Source organism: Hippopotamus amphibius, chromosome 10 (assembly GCF_030028045.1).
Source record: "Hippopotamus amphibius kiboko isolate mHipAmp2 chromosome 10, mHipAmp2.hap2, whole genome shotgun sequence".
Lineage (NCBI taxonomy): Eukaryota > Metazoa > Chordata > Mammalia > Artiodactyla > Hippopotamidae > Hippopotamus > Hippopotamus amphibius.
In genome coordinates this window covers 105,213,067-105,235,838 of record NC_080195.1, presented here as the reverse complement: position 1 = coordinate 105,235,838, position 22,772 = coordinate 105,213,067, and the positions used below count along the sequence as shown (strand labels likewise).

At 47.7% G+C, this 22,772-nt stretch overlaps 2 protein-coding genes across 4 annotated transcripts in view; both read right to left on the bottom strand.

Annotated features, from left to right (window-relative positions):
* The window catches only part of EVA1C (eva-1 homolog C), an 89,008-nt gene that overhangs the window by 46,270 nt on the left and 19,966 nt on the right, over positions 1 to 22,772 (bottom strand). For 2 of the 3 annotated variants that reach the window (XM_057697706.1, XM_057697707.1), the window contains exons 2-3: positions 5,466 to 5,662; positions 2,399 to 2,522 (exon numbers count right to left, since the gene is read on the bottom strand). In XM_057697706.1, coding sequence (XP_057553689.1) covers positions 2,399 to 2,522; positions 5,466 to 5,662 — 321 coding nt within the window. Of the gene's footprint in view, positions 1 to 2,398; positions 2,523 to 5,465; positions 5,663 to 14,525; positions 14,592 to 22,772 lie in introns of those variants that run through there. The other variant, XM_057697708.1, reaches the window with a different exon arrangement.
* Positions 21,965 to 22,667, bottom strand: LOC130830458 (60S ribosomal protein L14-like). The gene has a single exon (XM_057697678.1). The coding sequence runs from the start codon at positions 22,665 to 22,667 to the stop codon at positions 22,011 to 22,013; it is 657 nt and encodes a 218-aa protein (XP_057553661.1). The 3' UTR covers positions 21,965 to 22,010.

The window sequence follows — 22,772 nt, the reverse complement described above, 5'->3', positions numbered from 1 at the left end:
GAATTTATGGTACTTGTTATAGCAACTCAAGGGACTAAGATATAAGGGCTCTGCCCCTTTAATCTGTTACCCATGGGGCAGCCAGATGGGGCTTTACAACCCCAGCGGAGGACTTTCCCTGTTTAAATGCTGCCCTACAGGAAGACTCTACCTCCTTCCCTGGCAGTCAGGGCCCTGAATCCTGCTCCTCTCTGCCTCGTGCTCCTTTTGCTTCATCCAGGCCCCTGCACTCCAGCCACAGGCCTCTGTAAGGAGTGAGCTTTCTGTGCCCTGACTCCACCCCAGGAGTTCATCATCATTTGCTGGGAAAGCCTTCCCTGAGTTCCTGCCGAGGTCAATTCCTTCTTTGAGCTTCTTGCATAGTACCAAAGGCACAGGGGTCTTCTTTAGATGTTTTTTGGACAGAGGGTCTTTCTGGAGAAAGGAGATATTTGGCCTAGAATCTAAAGGATGAGAAGCAACCGGCTATGTGAAGATGTCAGTAAATGCTTGCTGGATGAAGGGACATTGGAAACTACCCAAAACAGAACCACCATCCGGGAATCCTCTGCAAGATGCGAGTTCTCTTCAAAACGAAAACCTGGCCCACACCTGTGCACAGCAGGTGCTTCATAAGTGTTTGATGAAATGAAATTAGCAAACAGACCTAACCACCCACCCCAGAAACATGGCTGTGGCCCAGCACTGGCTTATCTGCCAATTTCACAAGGTCTTTTACATTTCTTCTAGAGGCTGGTCCCACCCATCTTTTTATTAGGAACAATCCCCAACATATAGAAAATGTGAGAGACTATCACAATAAATGAAGTGAGTAGAAGGAAAAGCTAAGGGCGTTGGCCAAGGATGTGGCCATTTTTGAGAGATTCAGCAGAGGAACGATGCCACTAAGAATGTGGGGATCTGATTTTGCTGAGTCTACAGAGGGGGCAGGAGTTGGTGAGAATTCCTGGGGTGGTGGGGGGCGGGGGGGTGGGGGGTGGGCATTTAGGCTCTTCTGCAGTCTGGGCCTGCTTGTGGGAGTTTGTGATTGTGTGTACTTGCGAGTGAGTGTGTGCATGTGTGACTACATGTGTGACAGTGCCTATGTGTACAATAGTGTGTGTGGATGTGATAGTATTGGGTTGGCCAAAAAGTTCATTCGGGCTTTTCTGTAAGATCTTATGGAAAAACCAAACGAGCTTTTTGGCCAACCCAAAATGTATGTGTGAGAGTCTGTATGTGTGCATTGTGAGTATGTGATAGTGTGTTTGTGGGTGCATGTGTGAGTGTGAGTGAGTCTGAGTGTGTGTTTGGATGTGCAGTGAGGAGGGTGGTGGCTGGGCCATAGGGCCATTCCGAGGTGTCTGGGTACCAGCAAGGAAAGATTTTGAGACAGAAGCCTGGATACCTGCCCACGGGATCCAGGGCTTTCTCCGCAGATGTGTCCCTGAGACCGTTCCACGCGTGTGGCTGACGCCTTACCCACCATGGGAACCCAGGCCACCCGTGTCTTGGGAGATGCTGGGCTCCACAGGCAGAAACCAACAGGCAATAAGATGCAGAAGAATGAGACCGGTTGCGTTGTTGCAGCAGTGCAGAATGTTACAAATTATTATCCCTGATGTTTGGCTAGATGTTGCTGCTAGAACATTGCTGTCTTTTCAACAAGTTTTTCAAGTATTACCAGGAACCTGTAATTACCTACAGCTTCTCTCAGGCAGACCCTCCACGCCTGGAGGTGTGACCTCCTCACGGAGCAGCAATTATTTTTGGCCTGCAGTGGCTTAACCACAAAACCGTGTGCGTTAGAAGGGGCGAGAGTCAGTGGAGAGAAGTCCGAGAATCAGAATAGAAGAGCTTGCTCCCTCCAAGTTCTCTCCCTCTTTCTTTCTCTTTAGGAAAGACGCTGCTTCAGGAGCCCCCGCTGAAGGTGAAAGTGGGAAGAAGCTGGTCTGTAAAGGTCCGGAATCGTGGGCTCAGGTGGCAGCTGTGCTACCGGCCCCCTCGGAAGAAAGAGCTGCCCTGCGCGGCAGGGGTTGGGGGCGGGGAGCGTGTGGAATGGGGTTGGGGAATCTCATAAAAAAGCCTTCCTCTGAAAAGGAGAAACAGCCCCTCATGTTGGGGAAAAGCCATTGCATCTCTTGCCACCCTGGTATCTTTAGCATCAGGACAGCAGAGTTTTACATATTACAAAGGGTTCTTTTAAATTCAGGGATTTGCAAGAATGCACACGGATAAGTGTGTGCGTGCATGCGTGCGTGCACACGCACATACACAAATACACACAAACTAAAAAACCAAGTGGGATGGGGTCCCAACATCCCTATTAATAAGAGTTTCAAAGTTGGATGAACGCCAACTGGCAGAGCATCTGGGAGCCCACACCCCACACACACTGTCCCCCTCGGAAGTTACTTACTAGGTTGGCATTTAAAGGAGACCAGGAGGTATTTACTGCTTCCTGGACAAAGGTCAGGTCCAAAAACACGGCTATTGACCAGGAGGTGGCAGGCCCGCTGGTTCTGGCATTCGTCCAGCACCTTCTAAAATGGGGGGGCAGAAAAGGGACAGGCTTGAGAACCACACACAGTGTCTGTGAGACCCCACACCTGGGCTGCTCTGGGCTCTGAGGAGGAAGGGCACTGGCCTGCCTGACCTGGGACTCACATTTTAAAACCTTCACGCTGGTACCAGCTGGGTCTAAAACGGAAGCACCCACATGTGGCTGATCGGGTCGGTTCCCTGTCTCCCCAGCTCTCCCCAAAAAAAAACCTGTTCCAACAGCACGAGGCCTCCCTCAGAAAACCAGCCTCCAATCTGCCGCACCTGGCACCACTGCTGACAGTTCTGGCAAAAGTGGCACGTCGCAGAGGCTTCCGGGATGGGAGCAAGATCAGGGTACCACAGAGCGTGGATTGGAAGGCACCTGAAGTGCCCCACCCAGGAGGGACCCCTGGTTTTAAAGCTGACAGAGCGCTAGGGGATCAGGAATTATAAGCACAGCTCCTCATCCTTAGAAATGCCCAACACTGGCCACAGGGACGCTCAGCACTTGGGGGACGCCTTGGAGACCCCAACTCAAACCCAGGCCAACAGCTGAAAATTAGAAAGCTGATTCCCACCCTTGCCAACTTCAAGGACGCAGGACCCACTTTTCCCACTGGAGCAACTTTCTGGGTGGAATATGCAGGCTTTCTGTTGAGCATTTGGCTTGAAAGCGTTCCTTCACAAAAATTTAAAAAAAAAAAAAAAAAGCTTTCCTTCAAATCTCTCCAGACCTTTTCCAGGCAGCTCCCACCTTTGTGAGTGAGTCTGCTCAAGGGAGCTCAGGGAACACCCGACACTGGGCTGCAGGTGAGCCAGCATCTCGCTGCTGCCCTCCCAGCTCCCAAACAGATCAGGCCCCACCCACGACAAACACAGAGGTTCTTTACACCAGGTACAGTAAAAAAATGCTCTCAAGAATCTACTTATTTCTGTTGGACTGAATTTAGCACACATTCACCAGCCTGAGTCGCCATGTTCTCATAGTGGCTCATGGAACATCTCCATGAAGGATGCTGGCCCTACCAGGTCTCCCCCGTCATGTCAGGCGCCCCGTGGATGTGCATAAAATCAGGAAAAATGCCCAGGGAAACCCCGAGGGCCCCCAGATGATGGTGCATATTCCATGGCTGAAGGTATCATGAAATACCTCAGCCCTTGGGTGGCTGTTTGTGTTATAACCATGGAATAGGACCCAAGGGCAGAGCTCTTTCCAAAGTGTATTACAGCTGGAATTGCCGAGAGGGGACTTCCTGTAGCCATTTAGTCAAGGGCTAGATCAGGTAAGGTGCTCCTGTGTGGACATCAACCGGTTCTCTCCTACGTTAAGCAACCCCTCCCTGAAGAAGCACCTTGTCTCAGCTCCCAAGCACAGGTTAAAAGACACAAAGCAAAGGATCTCTTGATCTCAGGATGAAAGAACAGCGTGTGGAGATGTTTCTGGCAAACAAACCCTCCGAACAACATCAGAATTGTGTTCACAAATGCTGACTTGTCTGCCTGGTTACAGCAACATCCTCTTCCCTCAGGGTTGCCTGGCAGAGGCAGGCACCCATGTTGGAGGACACAGTGCCCGTGTTTTGGAACCACAGGGTGCCAGGAGTGCACAATTTCACAAAGGAGGCACTGCCGCCCTGGTGACACTGGCCATGTTCTTTTTATTCCCCTAGGAGGGCAGCAGACAGGCTGGGTACCAGGGATGGGTGGGCAGAGTTGTTGGGGTGAGGAATGGGAACATTTAGGATATGGGGAAGGACTGGGGGTAGGGTGGGGCACACAAGGAAAGTAACTGCTTGTCTCCAGAAGAAACATGTTGTCTCTCCTCTGGGTGTGGAAACCAGCGGATTCATTCAAACACATTCTTTTGGCTCCTCAGTTGGTGCCTTTACCAATCACATGACCACCCAGGTACTACAATGCTTAGCTTGGAAGCAATAAATAGTATATGAAATAGAAAAACCCTTACATTATCACATTATGTTTGCTTCTCCTCTTTGGGCCTTAGGGAGAGCTGCACAGCATTAAAGCTAATTCCATTTCTCCTCAATCCTTCTAGGAATTTTACCATTACCCACATTTCCCACAGCTGACAAAATCAACTTCACCACCTGCTCTAACCACCCTGATTTCAACAGATTCATAGGGAAATTTGGAGGCATTAAAAAAATCCAAGGCCAAGTGACTCCATAATCTTGGCCAACTAGTTATAAACATTGAGGGCCCAGGGACAGCAGAATAGAGGTTGTTTGGGTAATTGAAAGCCAGAAGAGTCTAAAATCATCATTGACATATTAGTTTTGACCTCCTCATAGACCAAATATTGCCCCAATGCCAACTGAAAAAAAGAATGAGTCAGCCCCCTCCCCACTCCTAATTCCTGGTACTATCAAGGAGGAACCAGCAGAGACTGCTCAAAGTAGCTCCAAATGAGAATAACATGATTAGCTACAACTGGAGAAGCAAACCATAAAAAAAAAAAAAGATAATTATTGATATTCCCCTTCCTTGAGTGCATTCTCTAATAACTTGATCATAACTTCTGATGTTTGTCTTGCGGTTCCCACTAAAGAATGCACAGCCTTCCCTCTCTCCTGGGGTCCTGATGGGAGATGTAGGCCTGGAGGTTGAAGCCCACCATGATGGTAATTTACTTTACTGCAGGGAGGAGCGTGCCTTTGAATAAATTCATTCTGCGAGTGTATTAAGGAAGCTCTCCGATAAGCAGGAATTCGATTTGGACTCATTTGGTAAAGAATCCTTTTGAGAAGCAAAGAAGAGCTTACCTGCAACATTCGTGAATTATCTACATCGAGATTTTCATGAATCAGGTTTGCTTTGAGTGAACTATAGAATCACAAGTATATATACACAGAGAGAGGGACAGAGAGTGAGAGAGAGAGAAAACTAGTTTGTCATCTTAAAACATCTATGAAAGGCAATACCTGCAGTGTGGTGGGTGCCACACAGGTTAAGCTGTCTTCCCTCTGGGAGGCAGGCTGATGCGTGCTACACATTTGGTAATCTTGCCCATAAAATGCCGATTGGACACTTATCGTTGAATGCCGAGGGCACTGCAGATTCAAATGGTCCCCATCACAGGCATAGGCGGTGTGGTTTTGCAGGAGTTTGGTTAGGTAACCTGGAAAATATTCAGCCGGGTTACAAGAGGCCCAGGAACTCACCAATCCTCTATGAATTTTGGAGCAGGAGGACCTTGGCTCCCCTGGGGGAGGGGCTGGTCAGTGATGAAGGTGTGGGCGGGGCTTCCTCAACTGCTCCCTAGACAGGACACCAGACCAACCCAGAGCTGGGGCCAAGGGAGCGGATGCCGGTTTTTCTGTCTGGGCTGGAAACCTTGGTCTGGGGTGGCCTGTTGCAAGGCTCCGAGAGCATGTTCCCTCCAAGAAGCACTAAGAGACTGGCCAGGATCCCAGAAGTCCTGAGGCATCTCTATAAGGCAGGAAAAAGTTGCAAGTGGGTGTCCCTTGGGCATGTAGATGCCTGTCCTGAGGGAGACTCGGGTTCTCTGATCTCCCACTAGCTGGGCCAGGCCTTCCTGGAACGAGGGGCTGCTGTTTTATTTTAGGAAAACACTCCTGGGGCTGCCTCAGTCCTGGAGAAGAAAGCAAGGTAGCCAGCCTGCATGGGATAAGGGCCTTCTTTGAAGGGAGGGGAAAGGGGGATGGTGGGGCTCTGTTATGGGTCTAACAGTGTCCTCCCCCCGCAAATTCACATTTGCCCGGAACCTCAGAATGTGACCTTATTTGGACAGAGGGTCGTTGCAGATGTAATTAGTTAAGATGAGGTCAGGCTGGGGTAGGAGAGGCCCTTAATCCTGTATGACTGGTGTCCTGATGAGAAGAGAAGAGATGCAGAGGGAGACAGTGACATAAAGACCAGAGTGATGCTTCTAGAAGCCAAGAACACCAAGGCCTGTCAGGAGCCATCAGGAGCTGGAAGAGGCACGGAAAGATGCTTCCTTAGAAACTGCAGCAACAGCTTGGCCCTGCCGACACCTTGACCTCAGGCTTCTGGCCTCCAGAATGATGATAGACTGTATTTCTGTTGTTTTCAGTCACTCGAGTTAGAGTTAGTGGTCATTTGGTACAGCAGCCCTGGCAAGCTCATACAGGCTCCAGGTCCCTGTGTCTCCAGCTGGCTGAGCTGAGCAGGGCCTCAGGCTCAGAGGAGCTGTGTGGACAGCCTGGCAGGCGCTGGTGGCCTGGATGGTTTCTCAGAAAGGAGGAAGGAAGGTTCATCTGAAATGTAGATTCCTTTCCTCCTTCTCACACCTCACGAGGTCAATCGTGAGGCAGCTGGGAGGGAAGCCAGGGACTTTCTGGTGAGGTGTGTGGGAGATGGTTTGGCAGTCCTAGGCCTCCGAGGGGGAGGAGGGGGAGTGGAGGAAGGCATCTGAGAGCTCCCCACTTCCCACACGGCCGGGCTGTGCTCGAGCTATTCCTGCTTAGGTTTTAAAATCCTCTCCGAACCATCATGCTCTACAAAAGGCACCCAATGCAGCTCCTTGGGTTTCCCTGACAGTCACAGAAAAGGGATGAGATCTCTGCCGTAGGGTGGGCACACCTGCCCACCTGAAGATGGAGACCGGGCGCCTTCGCCAGCACACTGCATCCAGACTGTAGGTCTGTCACTGCAATTCCCTTTTTTCCTTCCCGCCCATGACAACCATCACAAGAACAGCCAAGAAATCAGCCACCCTGAGTTAACTTCACCTACAGAAGCAAAGTCTAGCTTGGGCAGCAAAACTGCCATCAGGCAGTAGGCACGTAAGTCAGGGTCCTGCTAGTTGGAATGTTGTTACTTAGAAGGTGAACCCCGCGGAGCACCGAGAAGGACCAGGCAGAGACCCTTGGTGGTCCGAGGGCCCAGGGCAGTGTCTTTCCCCAGGGCAGTGTCTTTCTGTAGGACACACAGGCAGGCCCTGATAAAGCTATGATTTGTACAGGATCTTTTGTGGAATCTCAGCATCCTATTATGAGCCACACCAGGGAATTCAGGATTGCCCTGAGGCTGCCCCCCGGCCAGCACCCACTCTGAAGCTTCCCAGACTGGTACCCCCATCCTTTAGCTTTGTCGTTAAAACTTTCTTGTCCGTCACCCATCATTCACGTGGATAACCAGCTGACTGGAATGTTAAATTAATTCTGGGAGCATGACTTCGGCTTCATGTTTATGGTTTGTTCAAAAGGCCATGTGTTACTCTGGTTAAATGAAGGTGATGATAAGGCCCTGGGGCAGGTGGAACCACAGACAAAAGGGGCCTGGGTCCTGGATTTGTGGAGGGAATTGCTGTCTGCTCCACAGACTGTCACATGAGTGAGAAAGAAACTTCTCCTGTGTTTGAGCCATCACCTGTCTTCACCTGATGTGTCATGTACTCTGTCCCCAGTAAACAAACTTGATGTCTGTGGGACCATTTACATCAAAACACAACACAATGCAGCCCAGTGGCCCATGCCCCCTGCATCCCATATTCAAATTTGGAGAATGATATTCTGGAGGTTCAATGCACAGCATTGACTAACTCGAGCTCTTTCAGACTCTTGCACTTTGAGAGGGGAGGGGAGCCTCCTTCCTGGTACATCGGTCCTAACACTAATACAAGTTCAAAGAAGATACTTCAGCAGTAAAACCTGCTCTAGACTTGGTCCAATTCCTTCTTCAAAAACCTATACCTAGGTCCAACAATGGAATATTACTCAGCACTAAAATGAAATGAGCTAGGAAGCCACGAAAGACACGGAGAAAACAAACGCCTATGATTAAGCGAAAGAAGACAATTTGAAAAGGTGCCAGGCTGTGTGATTCCAAGTATGCAGCATTCAGGACAGGTGAAACTATGGAGACAGTGAAAATATCAGTGGTTGCCAGAGGTTTGGGGGGAGAGAGGGATGAACAGGTGGAGGAATTGTAGGGCAATGAAACCATTCTGCCTGATACTATACTGGGAAATGCAGAGCATTATATATTCGTACAACATCAAGGGTGAACTCTAGTGTAAACTATGGATTCTGGGTGATCATCTGGTGTCAGAGTAGGTTCGCTGATTGTAACAAACACACCGCCAGTACGGGGTGTTGATAGTGGCGGAGGCTGTGTGTGTGGCGGGGTGGACAAGGCTATATGGGAAATCTGAGCTTTCTGCTTAACGTTGCTGTGAACCTCACACTGAGAAAGAAAGTCTATTTAAAAGGGAAACAATTTAAAAACCACACATGCTTCTCCAGGATAGCATCAGCTTTGGGAAGAGAGGGGTTAGGTGACAGGGAAGGGACATGACGGGAGTGCGTGTGAGCTGGCAAAGCTCTGTTTCTTGACCTGAAGGCTGGATACGTGTTTTACTTGGTGTGAGTCCATCCAGCTACACACTTAGGATCTCTGTACTTTTCTGTTGGTAGATAAATGTTTGTTTAAAAAACCCTTATGTGCAGTTTTGTGACCACTATTTTATACTAATAAAATCTTTATACTAATAAAGAAAGTCTTAAAAATATCCTATGCCTCTAATTCTAACTCTGTGCTCGCCGCGATGCAAACCTCTGATTTGTAATTTGAGACTCTACGCGATATTATCCACCTGAAAGGAGAACCCTGAGCTGATGGTCTGACAGTTCTGGTACCAGAGATTTCCTTCTCCAAGTTAATAAATGTTAAGTCTAGAAATTCTTTTAAAAATTTTTTTAAAAAAGGAAAATCTAGATACCAGGGAGCCTGTGGTTGTTTTATAGGGCATGGAGAGCCATCGGACCCCATCTTCTGCAGCCAACCTCATCCACACGAGCCCCTCCTCCACAGTGACAGCAAGAAACGCTCATGAAGACGGGCCATCGGCCCGCCCACATTACGGCCCCCCACAGGTGCCTTCCATGCCCCATTCTGATTGGCCGACGGTGTCAGAAGCTGCCGAGAGGTCCAAAGAAGGACAATTAGAACTAGCCACTGCTTTTGGCAACGTGGAGGTCACCAAAGACCATTTGGAGAGGTATTCGGGATGATGAGTGGGGAACAGAAGCCTGTTTAGAAAGGGCTGAAGTTAAGGAAGTCTAAGATGATTCCCCTGGTGGACAGAATAATAGCCTCCCCAAAATGTCCACAGGGACCAGTCCCCAGAACCTAGAAATATGTTACTTTACATTATACAAGGCACTTTAGAGTTATGATTAAGTTAAAGATCTTGAGATGGCAAGATGATCGTGGATAATCTGGGAGGGACCAATATAATCCCGGGGGTCCTTATATGAGGGAGGCACAAGGGTCAAAGTCAGAAGAAGGAGGCGTGGCAACAGAACCAGAGGTTGGAATGGGACGGCCATGAGCCAAAAAATGTAGGCGGGTCCTAGAAACCGGAAAAGACAAGGAAACAGATTGCACCCTGAAGCCTCCGGAAGGAATGCAGCCCTGCCAACACCTTGATTTTAGATTTCTGAGCACCAGAACTGTAAGAGGATAAGCCTGTGCTGGGCGATCGTTTCTTAGAGCAGTCACAGGAGACTAAGCGTTTATACAGGTGACCCTCACGACAACTTGGTGGAGATGAGGCAGAAAGAAGGCTACAGTCATAAGAACTGATGTCCGGGGAGAGATTTGTAAATAATTATGATTGTTTTAAAGTTGGGACAGGTCTACGCATGTTCGTATGTACGTGTATAAATATATATACATATGAGTCTGAGGTCATATGTAAATTATATTCCTTACTGCAGATTAAGGTTAAAAAATTTGAAAGTGGGTGCTAGCAAGACAGAGCGTGAAATGATGGACTGTGGGCTCCAAGCTGAGTATAGGTTAGCAGATGATCACAGGAGAAGCCCAAGGGGACAGAAGTCCTGCTGAGATCCAGTAAGGTCAGAGTGGGGGCAAGCACACCCTGCAAGCTGGAGAGGGAGGAGCTCGTGCCCAAAACTTGTTTGAACAGGTTTCAAGACAGAGCGGTTGCAGGTGATGAAGTGGCCATGGAAATGGCCATGGAAGAGGGTGTAAGAGGTCAGTGGAGGAGAAGGTTCTTGGAAATGAGGATGCCAGGAGCTGGGAAGATGCCCTCTGGATGAGGCATCTCCCAAGATGAAGGTAGGAATTGGGGTGGAGCAAAAGCCCACAGCCAAGGTTGACCCTGAACAAAGGGCAGGTGACAGATGACCCGCTCCCAGTCTAAAGCCCCTTCCAGTGTGCTACCCGGCCTCCCCAGCGAGCATGTGCACTCTTTCCAATGTGTTGGGGAGAATCAACACATGACTTAGTGTCTTAGTCCACGCGGGCTACTCTAACAAAACACCACGGATGGAGTGGCTTATAAACAACAAAATTCATTTCTCATGGTTCTGGGGTCTGGAAGTCTAAGGTCAAGGCACCAGCACGGTCTTGTTCTGGTGAGAGCTGTCCTTTCTGGTTCAGAGCTGGCCTCTTCTCACTGTGTCCTCATATGGTGGAAGGGGCAGGGGAACTCTGTCGCGTCTCCTTCATAAGAGATTAATGGAATTAGTGAATCTCATTCATGAAGGCTCAACTCTCATGACTTAAGCACCTCCCAAAGGCCCCGCCTCTTCCCTGTGGGAGTTAGGATTTCAATATAAAAATTTGGTTGGGGGAGACACAAACATTCAGACCATAGCCCTTAGCTTCCCCACACCTTGGTTTCTTGGCTGGTTCAAATGGGATCCTCTTTAAAGATGCAGCAGCTTTTTGTTAACAGTTCTCTCTGGAACTGACCCCATTGCATTGGGTCAGTTGAAAATGCTTCGTATATTAATACTCTCAGCCAGCGTTTTCACAATCTAACTGTATATTTGTGGGCAAATATTTACTTCTCTGAAAGAAGGCAGAGGCACACACTCTGTTAAGGAATCACTCCTCAGAATCTGGTATAGCCTGGAAATGCTCCGTTGATCCTTGTTTAAAGTGGGGGAGAGGGAGGAATGGGACGGTGTAGATGCTTCATCAGTTCCACATGGCCCGGAGGCCTTGGAACAGCTTCTGTTAAACTCCAGGATACCCTCTTCCTGGTGAACCCTCCACTGTGTATCAGCAGAAACTCCTACAGCCACGGCCACGGCGCAAACCTTCCTCAAAGGCACATCCTGAGAGGCTTGGGTTGGGCACGTCTTAGAGTAGTTCAGCTAAAGGCTTTTATGTTTTCCTGTATCTAAAAGTGGGTGAAAAGTTTATGGGAAGTGAACCCGTAAGAGGGGTAGAAGCTCTTCTCTGTCTTCAGAAAGACACAGGGGAAGCCATTCTTGGGATCCTCAAGATCCCCATCACATTCACAAGGAAAACCCATTTATACACAAATAATCCAGGGACCACGGAAAGATCAGACTGTAAATGACTGATTTTCAAAGAATGGGAGAGGGAGGGAGGCAAAGTGTTCTATGGGAGGAACAGGTGTTACGCGGGGGAAAAGGAAGGGTCAATCCAAAATAAGCTTGGAACATATGGGTTAAACCAAGGCAAACAGTTCTTGCCCTGCAGGACTTCGCAGAGCCACAGAGAAGCCATGGTGCTCTGGGACGTGCGGAGGGACATAGTCGGTAGAATCTCTCGCACCCCCTTTTTTTGCATAAGCACCTGAGGGTTACTGGTAAGCACATCATTCAGAGGGGAACATTCACTGGGTTCCATAAAACACGGTCAGTGCTAAGAGCCGCATCTAATTTGAATGATTTCAGAAGGCATGTCAGAATCCCATGCAGGTAGGGAATCCTCATCCTGAGGGTGGTGATGGACTGGGAGGAAGTAGGGGAGCCGAGGATTAAAAGCCCCAATACTAGGGTTCGACCTAGGATTAAGGTGTGAGACTGTGACTGTGACCGTGACCTCTCAAAACTGGTGTCCTCATATTTTACTGTGAGGATCAAATAACATAATGGGCATAGCATCTTCCATCAAGCATAAACCACTGCACGACACTGAGGTATTGCTATTACATGGTAGATCTTGAATTCACTCAGACTTCTCACTGATGCAACGCAAATCACACCCCCAGTCGCTCCTCTTTGCTCTGAGCATCAATGGTTAGTTGGTCAAGGTCAACTCAGAAGCAAGCACCCAGCCTAGTAGCTGCCATCACGGTCCAGAAATGTCACTGCTGAGCTTGGAGGGAAAAGAAAAATTTCCTCCTTTCCTCTCTCCCTTCCTTCCTCCCTCCCTGCCTTCCTTCTTTCTTTCCTTCTTGTTCTTTCTCTCCTTTTAAATAAATGAGGTTTAAAAAATTACTAATATATAGAAGAGGCCAAACAGGCTAAAGATTCTTCCTCTTTCTTTTCTGAATCCAGAAGCCCTCCACAAAAGTCCAAGTTTCCCAAGGGCCGAGGTTGCCTGAGTCACTCCAAGTGCAGGATATAAGTACATCAGTCCCCGGCCCCACATCCGTGTGCTCAAGTCCCCTAGTCACCAGGGGCCAATTTCACAACCTTACTTCTGGGAAGAGAATGGAATTCAATTGTATTCTCCTTGCTCCCCAGCCCCCCATTTTCTTAAAATAAAGCAGCACCCTCCAGTCAGTTAATGCTTTAGATAAGAGACCACACCCTTTTATTCACAAATACTCAAAGGTGTTTCTACATGTTTGAAGTTCCTTTCCAGAAAAGGGTATTTTTCCTTTTGTGTTTGTGAGTGTGTTTAGAGAATTGGCTAAAGCAGAAGGAGGGGGCAGCCCACGCAGCTTTAGAGCAATGAGTCAGTGAGTCAAAGGGCACAGGAAAGGCCCCACAATGGATAAAGGGCTCAAGACTGGGCATCACACACCCAAGAGCATGGAGACCAAAAAGTGAACTTAGACTTTAAGTCTCTTCTCTAGTCCCAGGTTTGGTATGAAGAAGTTGACTCTGGAGGTTCATTACGAGAACAACTAGCGCTTTCGGACTGTTTCTTAGATGTCTGAAGGGGAATCACAGACAAGGATAACCCAGGCAGTGATGCTGCTCTTAAGTGATGCGCTCAGATCCTGGTCCCAAAACACGCCAGCGGAGGACACAGGTAAAGTGAGAGTCTAGATGGGTCGGAGACAATACATTTCTTTCTGAGCACATGGGATGAGCAGGTTTTCCAGGCCTCCTGACAACACAGCGCACCAGTGGAAAGTTCTGGCTAGTGGAAAGAGGGCAGAAAGGATGCTTTCGACTTGCAGGTCGGGCCCTTGAGACTCCCGGTGACCCTCTACTCCCCCTGTCTCCCCATCTGCTATCACATGTGGAAGACAGAAGGGACAAGGACAGACTCGGAGGACCCAGAAGATAGGTGGAAAAGAACCTGGGTCCCTGAATGACCGCGTGGGGCACAGTCTCTCTGCTTGTCCAATCCCACTGGACCACAGCATGAGCAAGAAATACTGGTTTATGGCTGTCATCCCAGCGAGATTTGGGAGTTGTTATTTTCAAAAGCTAGCCTGAGTAATACTCCAGCATTCTGTCACCTGGTACTTGTGTTAAGTAGGAAGCTGGTAGATCTTTGGGGAGTACCAAAAACTTTCACCAAACACGTCTCACTGAATTTGTGATGGTGTGGTGGACATCATTTCACATGACCTTCAGTCCTCACTGGGGGGATCATTTCTGTGAGCTAAGACCTTGGTACCATTGAAATGAGTTAAATTACTCAGGTGATGAAAAAGATTAGAGGTCTCATTCGTTAGCCTACTACTCACCACTCTTCACAATGCCACTGACTTTTTAAAACTTTTAAACACTGCATTAGCAAAAGTGGGAAGCAGAGACTAAGTGGGCTTTTATGGAATGCTCACAGGCGCGCAAGTTTCCATGTCCTGATGAGTGTGGGAAGGGGATGAGACTGTGGGTAGATGGATATAGTGCTCCAAGGAGGGCTGGCCAGGGATAAAAGTGCCAACGCACGGACGTGGAGGCCACAGGCTACGATGCAGGGCGTTCAGGCTTTGAAACCCCTCAGATCAGCTGCTTGTTCGGGCACGTTAAGTATAACCCCTTTAGATCTCAGTTTTCTCGTCTGTAACATAGGAGACGTATACTCACTTTACAGGGTTGATGTGCAAGCCTTAAGAAAACAGCATAAGTAGAGCAGCTCCCACAGTGGCTGGGCACATCAGTTCCATTCCCTGAGGACAGCATGAGCGAACTAAGAGGAAAAGAGATTGGCAGTCCAAGCTCTCTGAAAGAGGAAGCCTTAAAACAGGCAAGGACAAGCAGCCCCACACCCACTGCTTCCAAGCTTAGCCTTGGTTTGGATTTAAGATTAAGATATCTGGTAAAACAGTGGGTGATGTTTGCTTTCACATTCTGTACAAATGCCCCAAGGACAGGCTCATGTTCACGACAGGGATTATACCATTAATCATCTGTCCAGGTTTGAGGAGGCCACAGAAGCATTTTTTATAGAAATGAGCGCCGCGCTTCCCGAAAAGAACCGGCTGAGTGCTAATTTGGAAAAGTTTGCCGGCTTCTGGTATGTTACTTTTGAACCTACACATTCCGAAAATCCAGTTTCTGACCACTTTTTCTCCACAAACTCAAGCTATTCTCTTTGACGATAAAGCTGCTGGATTTTCTTAAAGCCAAATAAAAATACTATCTCTGAAGGCACAAAACCTACAAAATTTTCCATGCTTGCCACTGTTTCAAGAGCATTTAAAGGAACCCCAAAGTGTATGTGATTAAAATACTCTCAAGTTTCTGATCAATAATAACGGAAAAAAATAACCCTGGAAATTGACTGCTAACATTTGACAAGAAAAGCGACAGTCCCCGGCTCTCTCTGTGACTCTTCTGCTTTGAGGAAAAAACACTTTCTCATCTTTCTTTCTTTCTTTTTTTTTAAGTACAACTTTATTTATTTATTTATTTATTTATGGCTGCGTTGGGTCTTCCTTGCTGCGTGCAGGCTTTCTCTAGTTGTGGCGAGCGGGGGCTACTCTTCCTTGTGGTGCGCGGGCTTCTCAGTGCAGCGGCTTCTCTTGCTGTGGCTCACGGGCTCTAGGTGCATGGGCTCAGTAGTTGTGACACGTGGGCTCTTCCCAGACCAGGGCTCAAACCCGTGTCCCCTGAATTGGCAGGGGGATTCTTTGTTTTTTTTTTTTTAATTAATTAATTTATTTATTTATTTTATTTGCCTGTGTTGGGTCTTTTTTTGCTGTGCGCAGGCTTTCTTTTAGTTGTGGTGAGTGGGGGCTACTCTTTGTTGTGGTGCACGGGCTCCTCATTGCCGTGGCTTCTCTTGTTGCGGAGCACGGGCTCTAGGTGCGTGGGTTTCAGTAGTTGCAGCACATGCGTTCAATAGCTGTGGCTCACGGGCTCTAAAGCATAGCCTTAACAGCTGTGGCGCATGGGCTTAGTTGCTCCGAGGCATGTGGGATCTTTGTGGACCAGGGATAGAACCCGTGTCCCCTGCATTGGCAGGCGGATTCTTAACCACTGAGTCACCTAGGAAGCCCCAGCAGGGGGATTCTTAATGCCACCAGGGAAGCCCACTTTTTCATCTTTCATGAGTGCCACATGGTACCCAGGTCCCATTTTTCCAGTTCCCCTGGGCTTTGAATTCTTGTATTTAACTCTTGTTTCTGATAATCACTTATTCAATGGTATCCTGTTAGTTTTTCTCCCAACATCTCCTTCTTTTCTCTTTCTGCACACTGACCTTCTGATTCACCAAACGCCATGCTTTCCCCTGTATATTCACATATAGTAAGTGGCTTTTTCTATGTGGATGCCCAGGTATGTATTTATACATACAGATCAGATCCTTGTGCCTGTCTAAGCATTTGTCTATACATGTCAATCCATTATATGGCTTTCAACTCACTCAAACAAGTCCTTGTGAGATCGAGGCCCCTTCCACTACCTACCTAACCTCATCCATGTAACTCTTCCCCTTAGCTCCAGCCACAGTGGTCTTCTTGTTTCTCAAATATGCTACCTATACTCCCACCTCAGGACCTTTGCTTCAGCTATTCTGTTCGCCAGAAAGCTTCTTCCTCCCAATATCTACTTTCTCTCTCCCTCCCTTCATCCTGCCCTTTGTTCAAATGTAACCTTATCAGACAGGCTTTCCCAGCTCTGAGAAACACGCACTTCCTGCCCCACTACCCGATTCTGCTGTGTTTCACTACATGGAGACACTGTCAGTTTCTCCCCTTCTGAATGTAAGCAGGGATGCTTTTATCTTTATTGCTCTATCCCCAGAACCTAGAAAGAGTCTGACATATAGTAGGAAGGCAATGAATAGTTTTTAAATGAGTAAGACTAGCAGAGCAAAAGCAGAGCAGAGGTGAATGGGTGAGTGGTAGACTCTGATTAATCCTCATGGCACCAACACCACCCAGTACTTATAGATCTTGCTAGATAATTTATTGGCAATTTTTTGAACTTATATTCCTAATGCCTCAACATCCTCGCAAATAGGCTGTGAGCATCCCATCAAGGGAATCAGGTGCACTGGTGTGATAAGGCTGATGCCTGCCACGCGCTCTCCCGAGTGTGACCTAGTTGCATTCAAACATACCTTAAAACCCCTTGTGACTTTTGCTACATACTCCACCCTCAGCCCCAGTAAAGGCGCTTGCCCATGGGTCCCCCCTCTCTCTCTCTCCACTCCCCACCTGCCTAGCTGAGCTGCTCCCTGGGTGCTTCTCCCACATGGCCCCCTGCGTGGCGTGTCACGCCTCCCTTCTAGGACCTGGGAGTATAATCAATCCTTTAATTTCACATGCCTCTTTGAGTGTAACTTCCATGCCCGTGTTGGTGTGATCCTTAAAGAGTGCCAAAGGAGGACTTTCTCCAATATTTACAACACAATAATATTATATATACATATATATACACACATACACATATATACACACATTATACATATGTGCACACGTCTATACACATACACAGAGAGAAAGAGAGAGAGAGAAAGATATGAATCAACTGACCAAAAATTATTTTGAATGAGCTGTGTTGGATTTGAATTACAATCGTATGATTACACTCACTATTTTATTTTTGAACAGTCTGGTGCCTTTTCAACCAAAGTTTCACATCCTATAAAAATGAACACCTGGACTTCCCTGCACTGTGATTAAGAATCCGCCTGCCAATGCAGGGGACACGGGTTCGATCCCTGGCCTGGGAAGATCTCACATGCCGCAAAGCAACTAAGCCCGTGCACCACAACTACTGAGCCTGGGCTCTAGAGCCCGTGAGCCATAGCTACTGAAGCCCGCACACTCTGGGGCCCACGCTCTGCAACAAGAGAAGCCACCGCAATGAGAAGCCCACACACTACAGCGAAGAGTAGCCTCCCCTACCCCGCCACAACTAGAGAAAGCCTGCAGGCAGCAACGAAGACCCAACGCAGCCAAAAAAAAAAACACAAAAAAACAAAACACCTTATTCGGTAACCAGGAACCCACCCTAGAAAGTTATTCAGCCAACACCATCTGGATTAGAGCTGTGTAAAAGTAACTGTATCAATCCCCATTTGCCCAAAGCCTTTACACAGAATACTTTTTCTTTTCTTTGGGATGCAGAGTTACCCCTAAACTACAGAGCCACTTGGCGATTAAGGCAGGATGGAGGTGCATTTGATAACTTACTGCAACTTTTTACCAGCACTTAAAACTCAGATGTGAAATCTACACTTGATCTTTCCTGCTTGGAATTGGCCAAATTAGTGGCTCTATCCCCATGTACAACAAAAGGCTCTCAGAAACACTCAGGGAAGCTGACCAACCAGAGGGCCCAACACCGCCCAACACAGGGATGTGGGGGCGGACAGGTGCCACCTCCCCGGCGAGCCCCTGAAACAGCCTTTCAACTCCAGACTGTGAATTTCCCGTCGGCCCACTCAGGATGTGTAGGATGATCAAGGCAGACTTGATGTGCTCAGGGTAGAAATGAAGACTCAGTTAATTGGAAAATTATACAGGGATTTCACGACTCATAATAATAAAACTTTTTCTTTTAATTTTAAAGATGATGACTGGTAAGCAGTGCTGTAAACCTCAGAAAGCTGTTTGGAAGGTTACAGCGACTGGATTTAGGGGCAGGACAGATTTGCTGTACTTCTGACTGAATATGCTTTGTTCCCTAGGCAGTTAACAAAACCAGAGCAGGGAAGTTTCTGAAACTTGTCACAGATGTAAACTTTGTGTCCAAGAGGCTGTACGGAACAGGCCAGGTGACCGGCTGTATCTGTTACAGCCTCCTGGTGGGTTTAGCAGAGGATTTTGGGCAGGTCATTTCTCTTCCCCCTTCTCTGGTTTCACCTTAGAATTAGGGGAAGTAGCAGCATTTCTTCTTTTGTATTTTGCAGAAACAGGGTAGGCTGGCAAATGTAAAGAAATACGGGCGCCCGCACGGTAATCAGGCCAGCCTGGCCTTAATCATCACATTCATCCTTAATTGAGTCCCTGGCACACTGGCCCCTGGTGTAAACCTTCTCCAGTGGGCTCAGCTTCACTCAGTGGCCCCAGGGACCTACACTTTCTTCATTCCCCTACGAGCTCTTTATTTACTCTTCCGTATCCATCCCTGGCTGACACCTGTTACTTCTGACGGCCCTCAGCTTACACTTGCTATTCTGAGTCTGTTGTCTTCTTTTATACAGAACCCTTTGGGTGACAGTTGAGTGATTACATTATGTCTACTTTATTCACCACCACGCTGGAGTCTTTTTCTACCGATTGGCTCCTGGCCATCTTCCGGATGGTTAAGTGGAGGAAAATCCGACCGTGATTCACTGGTATCTACAGCCGACCCTCATGATTTGCAGACTCCTGCTCACTAATATTTATTTGTAATCCCCAGACCATTCTCCCGGAGCTTTCCCAGCCATTCTTGGGGAAGGTTTGAGTCACCCCACGTGCGTGGTCCCAGCCCAAGTGGAACCAAACGATGTTCTCCCTTCTGGTTTCAGCCATCATACCATCAACACGTGTCCTTTTCATGGTCTATCTAGTGCCATGTTTGTCACATTTTTGTGCTTTGTGCTGGTGGTTTTGCTGTGTCAGACAGCCCCAAGCGTGGTGGTGCAGTGCTGTCTCGTGTTCCTAAGTGCAAGAAGCTGGGATGGGCCTCACGGAGAAAGTACCTGTGTTAGAAGGGCTGCGTCCAGGCACGAATCACAGTGCTGCTGGCCGTGAGCTCAATGTTAATGAATCAACAATACATATGAAATAAGGTTTTATGCAGAAACATGCATAAAACCCTCTAGGGGCAATGTCTCAGTATGTGCTAATTTAGTGCTATAAAGCAGGTCTTCGTAGAACATATCACCTTGAGAAAAGGGAACCCTCTTACACTGTTGGTGTGAATGTAAACTGGTGCAGCCCCTATGGAGAACAGTATGGAGGTTCCTCAAAAACTAAAAATAGAGTGGCCATATGACCCAGCAATCCTATTCCTGGGCATATATCCAGGTGAAACTATAGTTAGAAAAGACACAGCAGCAGTATTTACAATAGCCAAGACATGGAAATGACATAAATGTCCATCAACAGAGGAATGGATAAAGAAGATGTAGTATATATACACAATGGAATATTACTCAGCCATTAAAAATAATGAAATCATGCCATTTACAGCAACATGGATGGACCTAGAGATTTTCACACTAAGTGAAGTAAGTCAGAAAGGGAAAGACAAACACCATATGATATCACTCATATGTGGAATCTAAAATAACAACACAGGACTTCCCTGGTGGTCCAGTGGTGGGGACTCCATTCTTCCACTGCAGGGGCTGTAGGTTCCATCCCTGGCTGGGGAACTAAGGTCCCACATGCCACGTGGTGTGGTCAAAAGTAAATAAATAAAATAAAATAAAAATAAAATAACACAAATGAACATATCTATGAAACAAACAAACTCACAGACATAGAGAACAGACTTGTGGTTGCCAAGCGGTTGGGGGTTGGGGGGAAGGATTGGGAGTTTGGGATTAGCAGATGCAAACTAGTATATACAGGATGGATAAACAACAAGGTCCTACTGTAGAGCACAGGGAACCATAGTCAATGTCCTGGGATAAACCCTAATGGAAAAGAATATGAAAAAGAATGTATATATGTGTATACCTGAGTCACTTTGCTGTACAGCAGAAATTAACACAGCATTATAAATCAATGAAACTTCAATAAAATTTTAAAAAATAAATAAAATAGAACATATCACCTCGAATAATGAGAAGCCGATGTATTTCTATATTAGGGATAGAGCAGGATTTACACAGCCACACAAGTGCTAGTCTTTATATATAATTCAAACAGGCAGAACTGTTTTCAGGGATTGCCTTTTGAACAAGTCCCCATGTGGCAGAATTTTGTCTTTGCTTTAAAATGTGTACATACATATACATACACACACATATATAGCTGTATATAAAATTAGTCACTCCTCCTTTTTTTAATAAAATTTTCAACCTTTAATAAAAGCCTTGCCATCCCCTAGCTCATGATAATCCTCACGACAGCCCTCTGAGATGTCGGGGAAGTATTCCACTTTCGGTGGCAGAAAAGATCTCTTGGCCCACTAGTGATGGGACCAGGGCGAGTCCCCGCTCCGACTCTGGGCCTGAGTCTCTCTACTCCAGGTTCAAGGGCGCCTCACTATTCCTGCCAGAGTCCGGGATGCCAAATAAAGGAGGAACTGCTCACCACTTCTCTCTCTATACTTTGTCACAGTATTATGCTCAGAGTGATCTTATTTAATTAATCTATTTATTAAAAAAAATATTTGGCAGCACCACAAGGCACGAGGGACCTTAGTTCCCCCACCAGGGATCACACCCGTGCCCCGTGCAGTGGAAGCGCGGAGTCTCGACCACTGGACCACCAGGGAGGTCTGCCAGGGTGATTTTAAATGCTGGGGTAGAGAAGCACAAGGAGTGTTTGGTGAGGGGCAATAACAAGAAACATCTGACCCGCCCGAGAAGGAGGCAAGGAGGGCTTCCAGGTGGGAGGTGATGCCTGAAGAAAGAGCAAGGGGTAACCAGGTAACAATGACCTCAGGGGCAGACGTGCAAAGGCTCAAAGGGAGCCAGACATTTGGCGTGGCTGGTGTACAGGGTATGAGGTCAGGAGCGAAAGCTGGTGAAGTCAGCAGGGCCTTCCTACGGAGTCTGCAGTTAACCTGAAGTCAGATGGGAGCCAATGTTGGCTTGTAGGGAAGTGATGCGGGTCAGATTCACAATTCTGAGAAATCCTGAAACCAGCGGCCCATTTTGGATGAACCAGAGAGACACATGAAGAAATTCAGGTGGCTACAGTCCTCTGGGGGACAAGGATGAAGGCCTGAGCTAAGGCAGCGGTAGAGGGATGTTGAGAGAGGGATGGAGATCAGAGGCGATATCGTGTGTGTACGACCCACGCTGGTGCACAGAGCCAGCCCCATGCTCAGAAGGGCCCGGCTCTTGGTTTAATGCTCTGCTATGACCACTTGGAAATTCTTCTTTTTTTTTTTTTCAGATTTGCCAGCATGTCAAAAGAACCTTTATTCTATTTATAACAGCCTCTTATATTTTCATGCTTTCTTGCCAGATGCCTTTGGAGCAGGTGCTTTCTGGGCTGGAGCTTTCTGACCCTTCTGAGCTTTTGGAGGAGGTGCTGCCTTCTGGCCTGCAGCTTTCTGGCCAGGAACCTTCTGGGCTGGAGCCTTATTGCCCACAGTGGTCATCTTTTTCGCTGGAACCTTTGCAGCAGCTGCCCCCTTGTCAGCAAGTGCTCTCTTGGAAGAAGCTTTCAGGAGAGCTGCCTTTTGAAGTTTCTTGACTTCAAGCTTGATTAATCTCTTCCTCATTTTCCTTGCCTTCATGACTTCATAACGATCAAAATCTGTCATCTTGGCTTTCTTTTCTCTGGCTTCAATCTTCTTGGCCCCCCTTGTGGATGCCCACTTTGCACTGAGAGCTGCCTTCTCCCAGGATGTTCGGACATACTTCTGGCAGGCACTGTGTGGGAACTTGAGGGTGAAGTCAGTGAGCTGCACGCATTTGAAAGGCACAGCCTGTCTCCTTACTTGTGTGCGAGGTCCGTCCATCAAAGCCCTGTTCTGATCAATAACATCTACAATTGCAACCAGCTTCCCGGCATGAGGCCCAAAGGAGACGTAGGTCACTCGGCCAACCTCCACGGAGCGCCTGAACGCCACGTTGGTGGCGTGTGGCGAGAAGCTGGACATTCTTAATAATTTAATCTTTGAACTTCTGTTTTGTAAACGAAGCCCAATGGGACAACGGGGCATGTGCCTGGGCAGAGGAGACACCCGTCAGCTGAGTTCCCACCG

What these genes read in the sequence shown, in the direction of transcription:
- LOC130830458 (XM_057697678.1), bottom strand. Translation starts at nt 22,667, where the DNA reads ATGTCCAGCTTCTCGCCACACGCCACCAACGTGGCGTTCAGGCGCTCC.